The sequence below is a fragment of the Pholcus phalangioides genome, unplaced genomic scaffold (genome assembly GCF_987345545.1).
Source record: "Pholcus phalangioides strain wild (caught in Gottingen) unplaced genomic scaffold, Ppha-v1.0 ptg000011l_1, whole genome shotgun sequence".
Classification (NCBI taxonomy): domain Eukaryota; kingdom Metazoa; phylum Arthropoda; class Arachnida; order Araneae; family Pholcidae; genus Pholcus; species Pholcus phalangioides.
The window spans coordinates 7003450-7017286 of record NW_028301604.1 but is presented as its reverse complement, the minus strand read 5'-3'; the positions used below and the strand labels follow the sequence as shown (position 1 = coordinate 7017286).

General features: G+C 38.3%; 1 protein-coding gene across 1 annotated transcript in view; it reads left to right on the top strand.

The window, feature by feature from the left end:
- The window catches only part of LOC149079997 (sonic hedgehog protein-like), a 65929-nt gene extending 55966 nt beyond the window's left edge, over positions 1 to 9963 (top strand). The window contains exons 2-3 of the mRNA XM_089238914.1: positions 2054 to 2315; positions 8316 to 9963. Coding sequence (XP_089095040.1) covers positions 2054 to 2315; positions 8316 to 9037 — 984 coding nt within the window. The 3' untranslated portion in view covers positions 9038 to 9963. The remainder of the gene's footprint in view (positions 1 to 2053; positions 2316 to 8315) is intronic.
- Positions 9964 to 13837: the final 3874 nt, after the last annotated feature.

Below are 13837 nucleotides of genomic sequence, written 5' to 3'. Positions count from 1 at the left end.
CGGACCACTTCTGGAAATGTGCCTCGAGCCACTCAGGTGATCTAAAAGTGTGCCGCGGGCCGCTTGAGGGATCTGGAGATGTGTCGCGGGAAATTTAAGTGATCTGGGGATGTGTCGTGGGCAATTTAAGTGATCTGGACATGTGCCGAGAGTCACTAAAGTAATCTGCAAATGTACCACATGCCAATTACGTTAACTGGAGGTGTAACGCAGGTCGCTCAAGTGATTTGGAAATGTGCTTAGGGTTACTTTAGCGATTTGGATATGCGCCGTTTTCAACTTAAATGATCTGGAAATCTAGAAATGCCTCACGGGCCACTTAAATCATTTGATAATCTTTCGTGGGCTACTTGAGTGGTTTGTTTATTTGTCGCGGAACACAACAGATGACTCCGAGGGTCAAGGGTTGAGCATATGCATGCTATAACTCTCAGGTTTCTTAATCTTTTTTCTACAATGGCTCCCTTTGGACAATTTTTCTTTTATCGTGCCTCTCCCCGTCTTATTCATAGCCCCCGCCGTTATCCAGGAGCTAGATTTAATCCACTTCTGAGAGTTCTACTTATTGAGTTCATTTTTCACTAAATTTACAGTGAATAAAAATTTTATAAAATATTTTAATCTCTTATTGGTGTACTACGCCGGACTGCCTCAAAATCATGGGTCTCAGGTATAGGTTGTTCTTGGTATTCTAGGGCCTGAACATTTTTCAGAAGCCAATAGCTGCAAGTAACAGATAAGGGGTAGCATATTTAGATACTTAAACTCAAGAATCATAGTGATAGATACTCTTCCATGGACACGAGACTCCCAGGCATGCCGGGAAAGGCCATTGCATCTAGATGACCCTAGTTCTAAGAACAATTACGATTCTGGCTTCATATCCTGCAGCAGGGCTCCTTATCTGAGATCTTTGGCAGGCCCCTCTATATTTAATTAATATTGCGAAAAAAACAAAAATTGATAGGAGAATTGTCTCGGGCCCCTGGGCTGTGCCCTGGTCAGTCCCACCTTGGGGGAAAGGGGATATAGTTCTGATAGATTCTGAATATGTAGTCACACATTTCCCCACCATATTCTACTTAAAAGTTTCGCTTTTTCATATTTGAATTTTTTCACTGCTCCCTTTGATCCTCCCCCCTTAGCCACCTGTCACAGTTTCCCTTCCATTTGATTTTTCGAGTGTTCAGAATTGAAGATTTAATCGCTCATAAAACGGTTGTTCAATGTCTCATGAATTTCGCGCTTTTTTGCAACGTTTGAAACATTTGTGACACGTTTTTAGAGAATGGTTGTTTGAAAAAAAAAAAAACCTCTCCATGATGCGTCTGCGTGCCTCAGACGTCTATAGAATCTTTGAATCCAAGCCACAACCACGAAAACTAGAAGCGGGTGGTGGCCTCACCTATTGCTGGCTTTCACCCCATCGTAAAGAATCCGATCATCAGGATCGATGACTTTTTGAGAAGACAGGACCTCCTTTTTTTCTTTGGCTTCTGGGGGCGTTTTCACTTGACGCGTTATTAGGAACTGTCGGTTTTCACTTTTGCCTCATCTTTCATGGGTAATATTTTTCTTTTTACCTTTCTAGTTCTTTGAACAATTTCTTATATATATGAGCTAGAAAAGGGGGAGAAAAAAAACCCGGGACTTCATGATTTTGGCACGACTTGGGGATTTCGCGTACCATTGAGTGGGACATTTCAAAGCAGATTTGCTGTAATAGAAATTGCATCGGTGGAAAGAAATTCCAACAAAACTGCAACTTTGAAATGAAAAACGATATACACAGTATGTCAGACAATCTTGCGTTCTTCTATCAATTGAGTTTTTGATGTTATTGACCATTTCTAGACCTAATTTTTACAAAAAAACTCGAACTGATTATAATTACACTTCCGTAAATATTTTGACTTCAATACATTACATAACTTCGGTGCTTAAAATATCGTGTTTCTGCACTAATGATTATTTAATTGAACTTCAAACTTTTACTCTGATACTACATGAAATTCTCTTCTTTTTTTAATCCGTCATTTTATTTATTTTTCAGCGTTGCAAAGAGAAGCTCAATGCTCTGGCAATCAGCGTTATGAATACGTGGCCCGGAGTAAAACTCCGAGTTACTGAAGGATATGACGATGAAGATCTACATGCTCCAAACAGTTTACATTACGAAGGACGTGCTGTCGACATTACGACCAGCGATAGGGACAAATCAAAGTACGGCCTTTTGGCAAGGCTTGCTGTCGATGCTGGCTTCGACTATGTGTACTTTGAATCCAGGTCTCATATCCATGCATCAGTGAAATCGGGTAATTATTTTCTACATTTGTGAATTTGTGCAGTTTTTACTTCACTAGTTCTTCCTAAAATACCATATTAGACTGTGTATATATATATATACCGTCTTTCAATTGCTAAAAGAGTGCTAGAAAGAGGCAGATACATGCTTTTCGATGCCTGTGGGCCATACAAAAATTGCCGCACTCCTACAGTTCTAGTCAAATTTTCAAAAAATTGTCCGAGTGGCTAAATGGTAAGATGCTCGTCTTCCATTATGAAGGTTATCGTCAAGGTCCATGGGCCCGAATCCCGGAACATAAGAAAAAAGTTCTTCACCTACCGAACCCTGGGCGACCACCGATGGATGGCACCTTCATTTCCCACCCAGCTCCTGTGGTTGGAAATTGCCGTATGGCGATATATGACCGGAGTTGGGTGTGCGCAAAGTAGTAGTCAAATTTTCTTGAGAGTCCATTCCTCAAATTTGCAGCAGATCCAAACTACCACTCACTTAGCACCCCCCCCCCCCGTAAATACTATGACGTTGAGAACTTGTTTTTGTGCTATCAATAGATAAAAAAATATAAGTGGAGAAAAATTTCTTAAAATTGAAAAAAATTCATACCCATTTTTATTTTTACGATAAAATGGTTTTAAAAATGTACGGCTTTCTAAAAACTTCCTCACCCAAAATAAAGGTATGTCATATCTCATAACTGGATGATAATAAAAAAGAAAATATTGCGTGTATTTTTCTTAACAGGTGTCATCAATTTTGTTTTCTTGTAAAAAAAAAGGAAGCTAATAGGAAGTCCTAGTGAATCAGATATTTCTTTTTTGAATCTACCCAAAATTTGCCTCGGGTCTTTTGGAAGCGGCTCTGACCTACTAGCAAAAGGCAAGAGAAATAAAAATATAAAAAAACCTTATCCACTAGATAACCGTTGACAGAATTACGGGGACATAAAAAACGCATTTTTGTAATTGGAATTAAATAAGTGTCGTGGCCCGATCATAAAATCTTGATATAAAGAGGCGGCGGTGAAACAGTAAGGAAAGTTTAGGAAAGAACGGAAAGCAGTAAATCCTTGTCCATTTCAAAGCTTATAGCAGCGAATGTTTCGGCCGGCCAATCCCCCGTTCCATGAGAGACCGATGAATTTTTACTGCATCAGTCACCCTTGATTCGTGCCTCCCATCTCGATATATAGGGTAGGGCTTGATAGTTATTGAAAACAATGAGGCTTCTCATAGGCTTTTTAGACAAAACAACACTTCTATTATGTTCCCTCGAAAAGCTCACCAGTTATAAACATATTTTGCACTTTGACCCACCAGATGTTTCTGTGCCTATTGCGGCTTTTCGCTTCAAAAAAAAATCCACCCATCGTTATATTACTTTTATATAACATTCCTTCAGACAATCTACGTCATCGAACAGAAAGAAAACGGAACCTTAGTTTGATAGAGAAAAAAAAAAATCAACTGAATTTACACTCGATTCGCACGCGAACGTACGTATTCGGCATATTAGGTAGATGACGAGTTTTAACGCAAAAACGCATCTTCTTGGTCTCTTCCAGGACCTTATGAGACTCGAGGTCCGGTGCTAAATTGATAGCAGGACCTGTGACGTCTTGAAAATTTAACCCCCCCCCCTCCCGGCCCGATTTTATATATTTTGTGAGGGAGGGAAATCGGCACCAAAAATTCTACATTATTGCAAAACTATCGATACAAAAGTTTGGAAACACTTAAATGTAAACTAATAAAAACATTATTGAAAATTTTGTACTGACAAAAATTCAGAACTGAATTTTTTTTTTGACCGATGAGAGGAATGATTCAAAAACTAATGAAAATTAGGTTTTAATGAAAGAAATTATCTGAGAACTAATGAGGATTTAGGATTGAGAATTAAAAATAAGAAAAATGATATTGAAAGAAATAATTTCGGAATCAATAAATGAAGTAATTCTATGATTCCACAGTTGAAGCTCACACACACACAGACGCCTTGCGTACTATACTACAAAAAAATGTATTTTTGCACTTCTATTACCGTAAGTGGTGAGACTGCACCTGTTGCACACCCCTAAATTTCTTCTCAGACATTTAAATGACAGACATTTAAATCTCAGACATCTAAATTTCTTCTCAGGTTTCTTCTCAGACATTGAACAGGCGAATGTCATTCATTCATGCATAGTGTGACCTTATGACAGGTATCGTAGAATTATTAAATAGCAATTGGTGGAGAGCCTTGATAACAATCCTTTGTTTTATTTTGTTTTATTCTGTTGGATATTTCTCACTTGGCTTTTACTCACTTGCTCAGAAGTATGTACCTCCTTGTTTTCAATGGCTCTGGAATTTGAATACAGTGCAGGATTGCCCTCTTGCCGCCTAATTCACAGTTAAATCTCTCCGGATAGGGACGAGTAAAATTGCACAATGGGTAAAATTGAACGCATTTTTTGAAAATGTACTTCTGAGTGATTTATTCGGTATATTGAGCCCCCCCCCCTTTTTTTAACTACAACGCGCAAATCAATTCTCTGATTATTTTTTAAATATCTGATATAACAATAAAAAATTAATATATTTAGCTATACTTTAAATAATATTGGCTTTCGCAACGAACTGACGAACTTTTTGCTGAGGCATTGTTTCGAAACAATAATGGTCATTATTGTGCTATTAATAGATTTTGCAAGCTGTATAATTGTTTTCTGATATTGATTTATTTTTATAAGCTTGTGTGTGTATGTTCATCTCTTATTTTTAATAGGTATTCATTTCAAGTGTTGTATATTTCTATGTGGTTGTTTCATTCGGTTTTATTCATACGTGCTTTATGTTTTTTTGTGCATTTTGCATTTTTTATTTTTCTCCAACTGTAATTAAATGCATTTCTATAGTTGAAATGCACTGATAAATAAAAATAATGAACAAATGGAATAATGATATTACGTAACCTCTTCACACTTGAGACAAAACTGACTATTTGAAAAATAAAATTTTGGTTGATTTTTGTTTATCGTGTGTCAAAATGCCCTTTGAAAAGAAAAGAATTGTTTTAATCAATTAATAAATCTTAATCAATTACCTAGTAAAGTTGGTTGATATCTTTACTAGGACAATTTGAGTTGAGTACCCCAGTTCTTAACTGAAAAAGGAATCATTAAAAACCATTTAAAACCGGGGATTTAAACCGAATTTTAAAAATTAGGTACACGTGTGTACTTCTGCAGCAACGAGGATAAAGGGAAATTTTTGAAAAACCACTCTTATGAAACCAAATATATTGAAAACAATTCCATTATGAGCAATATGTTAAATTTGTTAATTTATCAAATTAAATCCAATTTTTATGGACAAATGGGTACATAAAAATGCGAGCACATTTTTACAATATTTTCGTTAAAGAATAACGACAAACTTGAAATTGTGCATGCTAATTTTATAATTATAACAATGCATTAATCATTTTTCAACATGAACTATAAAATTTCCAACATCCAGGATTGTCTTTTAATCAGCAAAAGCAATTCGGATAGCAATAAAAATCTGTATCCTCCTCAACGCGGGTGTAGGCACTAAAAGCAGCAAGCAGTGCCTTGCGGGAAAAACCTTACCAAGGTAGAAGACAGATGAGGACAACTTGTGGGGTAAGAAAATTAAGGGTAATAAGTTGAGCGATTACAACCACAGCCCTCCTTCGCGTTTATACTCCTGTGATAGCTATCACTCCAACAACTCGACAAGCACCGTGGTAGGTCCGTTCGCTCAAAACGTCCAATCAGCAACTGCTTTTTTTTTCGATCTGCTGCCATCTATTGGCAGTGTTATGAATCTCAAAAGTCTCGTTCACATACCGGAATTCTCGGAAATCGGCTTTATGTTAAATTTTAAAATGGTCAATTTCCGAATTGACAATTTTTTTTCATAGTTAATAAAGGGTATATAGAAAGCCGGAAAAATATATATTTCTAACTGTAGTGCTTATACAGGACCTTATTGAAAACGTGCAAAGCCTAAAAAAATCGCACATGAAAAAATGTATTGAGAAGTACAGTAAAACCCCTGTTAACGGACACCCCTCAGATGCGGTCTTCCCCGTGTATAATAAAAGTATGCTTTTCAAACCTCTGATTACCGGTCACCCCTCTTTTACGGACGAATTTTTTTGTCCCCACCGGTGTCCGCACACAAAAGAGAAGTTTTACTGTAATATTGATTTTTTCCAAACGATAACAACCTTATTTGTGATTCAAATTATAGTGAGAAAAAAAATTTGGATTTTAAAAATTTAATGGTACAGAAAGGAAATTCAAACAAAATATTTTGATAATAAATTAGCAAAATCATAGCCGAGCATGCTATGCAACAAAGAGTTGTCGTTTTAATTGTGACAACTGTCACCAAATCCAAGATATAAAATGGGAAGAATATGACTTCACCTTATGAGCAAACGTTATTTTTAATTTTCATGTTCAAACTGGCTGCAGTGATAAGCGTTTGAAGAATGGTTTGCAGGGCAGGGCCATCTTAAGAGCGGCATGGGCCCCCGGGATATAATTGGTTTTTCTGAGGCCCTACCTGGAAAATTCTCGAAACTTTCAATTAGTTCCCATTTTTGTGAGGCCCTCTTCTCTTGAGGCCCCCGGGCCCATGCGTTAAGATGGCACTGTTGCAGGGGCGTCTCCATGGCCATGCGCCTCTCGAGGAGGGGCGCCAAATCCAAGTTGAAAGGGCAAAAAAAAGCTTTGTCGACCAAAAAAACGCGATCGGGTTGCCAAAAATAGGTTCCGATAGGGTGAAGATTTTTCTCGAGCCACCCCTGTATTTCAATATATGTGAAGTTACGCATTAAGGGTAAAATCATGGTATGAAAAATAGTGATTATTAATATAATCGATTTTGTTGAAATAAAGAATCTTCCCGTGTCTAGCAAAAGACTATATTAAATAGTAATAATATCTGATTGATAGAATCATCTTCTGATCTAAATTAGTTTCTTTGCTTCAATTCGTACGAAATTGTTGGTGAAAATCAGTTATCTAAATTAGATCATCGTCATGATGAATGTGCGAAAACGGGCATTAGAAAATATGCAGGGTGATTCAGAAAAGATGGGAAAATCTTTAAGAGGTGATAGTACACACCAATACAAACAATTGCCATCACAGAATGCATGGTGTAACATGAAACGCAAACGCCCTAGCTCGTTTCGAAACGGCCTCTCCGCAAACGTTAAAACGGCATTCCTGTTGAAATTTATCGGGAGAAAAAGAACACCATGCATGCACATGTAACCTGGGAAAGAAGAAGAAACCGTATGTGAATCTGCGTCACAGTGAATAAAAAGGCGCTGACGCCAGCCGTGTGAAGTTATTCCAGCGTGCAACCGTTCTAACAGTTGTTACGTACGGGATAACGGCGCACTTTGGCAATACTGAAAAAGCAGACATGCATTTCATTTACGGAACTGCAATCGGAAGTACCACAGAGGCAACACGAATGTACGGTGAGCGTTTTACCCACAGGCGGTTGCCCAATCCGAAAACATTTGCGCGCTTGACAATTGTTTGTATTGGTGTGTACTATCATCTCTTAAAGTTTTTCCCATCTTTTCTGAATCACTCTGTATAATATGCTATTTTCTTTTATTTCTTTGAATCTAATTTTTACGAATTTGTGACACCATGTTCCTATATTCCCTCTATATTTCATTTACATTATTCTTTTTGGGTTGTTTCTAAACTGAAATATTTGCCATTCTCCCGGGCATTATATATGCAACTAAAGGAAGTCGTGCTGAACAACATTTTCTATCTATTTATGTATTACTTATTTTCTGGGTCGTTAGTTTAAAAAAAAAGATTGTTTGAAATTGGATGATTCTTTCTGTGTGTGTGTGTGTGAATCACTCTATATAATGTGCGTGTAAGTGTTGGAGAATATGTAGGCTATGTTTATTTTAGCAAATAAAATCTTGTTAAGTAATTATTTGTTTCCAATTCCAGAATCAGCGGATGCACAACGAAGTGGTGGCTGTTTCCATGGTGATAATGTAGTCCAAACACCAACGGGCTATCGAACAATGTCAGAGTTGCGTGTGGGTGATCAAGTGTTAACGGCAGAATCCACAGGTTCATTAAAGTTCAGTGAAATTGTAATGTTCCTGGACAGAGATCAAGAACAATCTAGAATGTACCAAGAAATACAGACTGAAAGTGGAACTAAAATTGTTTTAACGCCGAGTCATTTAATATTTGGTTCGTATAAAAATGGCACGAGTGATATGACGGACGGATTTGTGACTTTTGCTCGGGACATTCAACCGGGCTACTTCATCTATACCAGTGCTAATATATCTAAAAAATCCGTTGATTCCATCGATAATTCCGTGCGACTGGAAAAAGTCACGCAAGTGTCAGTCACCATAAAAAAAGGTGCTTACGCTCCTTTGACAACCGAAGGCAACATAATTGTTAATAATTGTGTCGCATCTTGTTACGCTGTGATTAACCAACAGACTCTCGCACATTTGGCTTTTCTGCCAGTGAGGATCATGGAAAACATGAAACAATCTTTCTATGTAATTCTCCAGAAACTCCGTTTCATCAGGGTTGGAAACACACACCGTACAGGAAGAAGCAATTTGATAGGAATACACTGGTATCCTAAAATTCTCTACAGTATCTCGAGGTATATATTGCCGCAGAGGTACTTATTTCAATCTTAGAAATATGTTATAAACTAGGCAACAGTCATAATGTAAATACGTTAGTGATAGTCATCAAAGCATGCTTTATTACCAGTGGTTGAAGCTTGTTGTGTTCAAGAGCCCGAGATACGACAATTCCCAAAGATGAAAAAAAAGTTCTCGTGACTAAAAGCAAGCAATACAACCTGGCATTTTCAGCGGAATTGTGCATTTTGTGATAACACATTTCGGACGATTCAGCGAAATCGCTATAGTGAAACTTTCGTGCTATTCGTTTTTTTTTCTTTTCTTGTTTGTTGTTTTCTCTTGTTTTCCTTCAGAGAAATGCTTCGAAACCAACTTCAAGTTTTGCTTGAAGTAAATGCTACTATATGACTTTTTTGTGGTTCCTAGTTTCTGTGGAAACACTTGCCGTCAATATTGGTTTATTAAGTTAACATGCAGATTAATTGTGTGCTACTGGATTTTTCCACTTAAATTGTAACCCAAGCACAACCTAGTCTACCGAGTGAAGCTTACAACAATAGACCACATCTGAGGTGCAAGGTACGGGCAAAGGAGCAATACATTTAGATTCTTTTTAAATTATTTTTCAAGTAATACTGTCACTTTTTTTGAGGAATGAATGAATTGAAGCGATCAAAAACAACTGTTTCCGAGAGAAGGTATTTCACGCCTACCATGCACTTTATGACAGAAACTTCAACACATTACAAAAAAGTGTATACGTTATATACATATTATATACATGGAAAGAGTGAGAGATATACTATGTTTTGTCGACTGTTTTGTTAAAGATATTTGTGCAGATGTGTTTGAGTGTTTGTTGTAAAAAAAAGGTGAAGGAACTAATATATATATATGTATAAATATATATAAATATAGGAGAACAATTTAAATTATAAGATGTATATTGTGAATATATATAAAAAATATTGGCTTTATTGGAAAGAACCAAACGAGCTTGATTAAGTATTTTGTTAATAAAATTCACGTACTTTTCACAGATGTGTTGTTTTTTTTAACTGATTCTACTTCATGAAATTTCTATTTCTGCTTCAAATTCACATTATAAGTTGTAATTGTGAGAATATTTTTTATATGATAATTGACATATGCTATGCCATTTTAAATGAATGAGTAGAACTAGAACTGTTTTTCTTTTGTTCAATAACTAATACGAATCCTCATCCAAAAGTCGTTGCTGAGATTTTGATAAGCAAAATCTATCTACAGGTATTTCAACATAAATATTTTTAACGTCCAACTGTAATCAATCAGCTATTAGAATTTAGTATTCTCTCAACAAACCATACTTCTATATTTCATGCTTTAAATGCAACGAAATTTGAGTTGCACGAATGTTTCTATGCCATTTAAGACTAGGGATTCTAAGAATGAATGATCATCACACGTCACTTAGACATATTGAAAATCTGAGAATTTTTTTTTAAATAAATAGATGGTGATTAAAATACCGGGAGATCTAAGAGTAAGGAAAAACTTTCAAATCGAATAATTCGCGAACTAATGGAGCTGAAAAGATTCTGTCTGCACAGAAAGGGTTGCTATGAATCCGGATTTACTGTAAAAAAAATAATAATAATAAATAAAAAAAGAATACTATATTAGTTTGGTTTTAGACCAACAGATGGCTCTGTCGGGTTGCAGATATCAGATTATGCAGATTAGCGGACATTTTATAAAGTGAAGTCAAAGGGACTGTTGTAAAAACAGTTTCCGTCAATGGTAAACGATATGGAGCAATGTTACGAAACAGCACTATTTCAGATTTGCAAGTGCGGCAACCGTTGTGTGTGTGTGTGCATACAGTCACTTTTATGCAAGATGGAACACCCCCGCCAATTGCTACACCTGTGAAACGATTACTATGCTCAACCAAGGCAAGGCCATAACCAGGATTTTTGCCGCCCGGGGCAAACATTATTGTGCCGCCACACCCCCCCCCCCAACTTAAAAATTTCATAACGGTGTTCTGCGTTCCCATCTAAAACTGCCGTCCCTTAATTTTGCCGCCCGGAGCAGTTGCCTCCCCCGCCACCCTCTAGTTCCGGCCCTGAGCTCAATATTTGGGGAGGATTGTGTCCTCAATCCATAGCCACCCAGATCTCCCAATCTGACACCTTGTGACTTTTGGCTGCGGGAATATTTGAAGTCAAAGGTACCACGATCAACCAACATCATTGGCAACATCGAAAGATGCCATCCGGCAGCATGTGTATGCCATATCGACCGAAATGTTGCTGTTAACAGCGTTGTTCCTCGTCTGACATCTGCGTTGCTGAATGACGGACGGCACATCGAACAATTGTAAGCCGAGAGTTAATCTGAAATACACTGAAGAGCCAAAAAAACTGGTTCCACCTGCCTAATATCGTGTAGGGCCCCCGCGAGCCCGCAGAAGTGCCGCAACACGACGTGGCATGGACTTCACTAATGTCTGAAGTAGTGCTGGAGGTAATTGACACCATGAATCCTGCAGGGCTGTCCATAAATCCGTAGGAGTAAGAGGGGGTGGAGATCTCTTCTGAACAGTACGTTGCAAGGCATCCCAGATATGTTCAATGATGTTCATGTCTGGGGATTTTGGTGGCCAGCAGAAGTGTCTAAAGTCAGAAGAGTGTTCCTGGAGCCACTTTGTAGCAATTCTGGACGTGTGGGGTGTCGCATTGTCCTGCTGAAATTGTCCAAGTCCGTCGGAATGCACAATGGACATGAATGGGTGCAGGTGATCAGACAGGATGCTTACGTACCTGTCACCTGTCAGAGTCGTATCTAGACGTATCAGGGGTCCCATATCACGCCAACTGCACACGCCCCATACCGTCACAGAGCCTCCACCAGCTTGAACAGTCCCCTGTTGACATGTAGGGTCCACGGATTCATGAGGTTGTCTCCATACCCGTACACGTCCATCAGCTCGAAGCAATTGGAACCGAGACTCGGCAGACCAGGCAACGTGTTTCCAGTTCTCAACAGTCCAATGTTGGTGTTGTCGGGCCCAGGCAAGGCGTAAAGCTTTGTGTCGTGCAGTCATCAAGGGTACACGAGTGGGCCTTCGGCTCCGAAAGCCCATATCGATGATGTTTCGTTGAATGGTTCGCACGCTGACATTCGTTGATGGCCCAGCATTGAAATCTGCACGTCTGTCACGTTTAATGATTCTCGTCAGTCGTCGTTGGTCCCGTTCTTGCATGATCTTTTTCCGGCCGCAGCGATGTCGTAGATTTAATTTTTTACCGGATTCCCGATATTCATGGTACACTCGTGAAATGGTCGTACGTGAAAATCCAAATTTCATCGCTACCTCGGAGATGCTATGTCCCATCTCTCGTGCACCGACTATAACACCACGTTCAAACTCACTTAAATTTCGGTAATCTGCCATTGTAGCAGCAGTAACCGATCTAACAACTATGCCAGACACTTGTTGTGCTATATAGGCGCTGCCGACCGCAGCGCCGTACTCTGATTGGTTCCATATCTCTTTATTTGCATACGCATGCCTGTACCAGTTTTTTTGGCTCTTCAGTTTACTATTCAGTATAATTACGACTACCAGACATCCTCCTTTTCGATGTCATTCCAAGCGTCCTCCTACGTTTCGGAAAATTCGCCCTTTCTTGTCCTCCTTTTCCGGTTTCTCTGGAATTATTTTTCTTTTCTTTCTTAGAAAAAAAAAATTCCCACTTTGAAGATATATCTTCATTAACATGAGTATTTTTGTGGTTTTTCAATTGACCAATAGCCGTCGAAATTGTGTTTTTTGTTTTTGCGGTTCTGTTTTAGTCAGGAAAAATTCTGTGCTCATGGTTAAAGTCGCTTTTCCCAAAAATTTGAGTTGTTCGCATTGTGGAGTCTCGCTCGTCAAAAATTTGGAAGGTGGAAAAATTTCGTCTTACTCTTTCAGTTCATGAGGAAACAACGGAAGCAAATTGTAATCAGTCAAAAAGCCACAGCATCGCATTTTGGCAAAATATTGTTCACGAATTTGCCGTCATGAAATTTAAAAAAAGTGACATAACATTTTGCCATCTGAGCACAGAATTACTGTTGTGGCCGGTTTTATCAGCCAGAATAGTGGCGCCATCTATTGTGAAAATTGGGGGAAAGTGACGTCATCAAGGGTGTGTGTGCAGGTGTCCTCCTTTCTCCGTTTGCGAACCTGGTAACCCTATATATAATGAATAGTTAGACCAACTGCAGTGCCATCTGTTAGTCAAAAACCGAAATAATCTTGTATTCTTTTTATTTTATTTTTGACAATGAATCCAGCTTCGTAGTGACCCTTTCTGTGCAAACACAATCTTTTTAGTTTCATTGGTTCGCGAATTATTGAATTTTAAAGTTTTTCTTGACTTTTGGACCACCCGATTGTTTCTTAACGCTACTCGATGCCCGACAGGCTTTCTTCACAGGAAAAGCTAATAATAATAATAATAATACTAATCATCTGAAGCAGTGGCGGCATTTTACCAGTCGTTAAATTTAAATTTAATTAAAATCCAGAAACCATTAGGCTAAATTCCCGACTTTTTCAACCTTTCACAATTCATACATGCCCTCACTATTACACATACATTACTCTCTTGTCTTTCCCTTCACCGGGGGTCCTGAAGGGGTTCAGCCCGTATGGTGACAGATGGCCCCTTTAAGGGCCAGGCATCACCAAAAAATTCTGATTCTGGTTCTGAACTTCTGTAGTAGACGGTTCGAGTGGAATTTCTATCTAATGCTATACAAATTCTGTAAAAAATCCGGCCTCAGGGCACACCAATTGGTGTGGTGTGGAGTCAG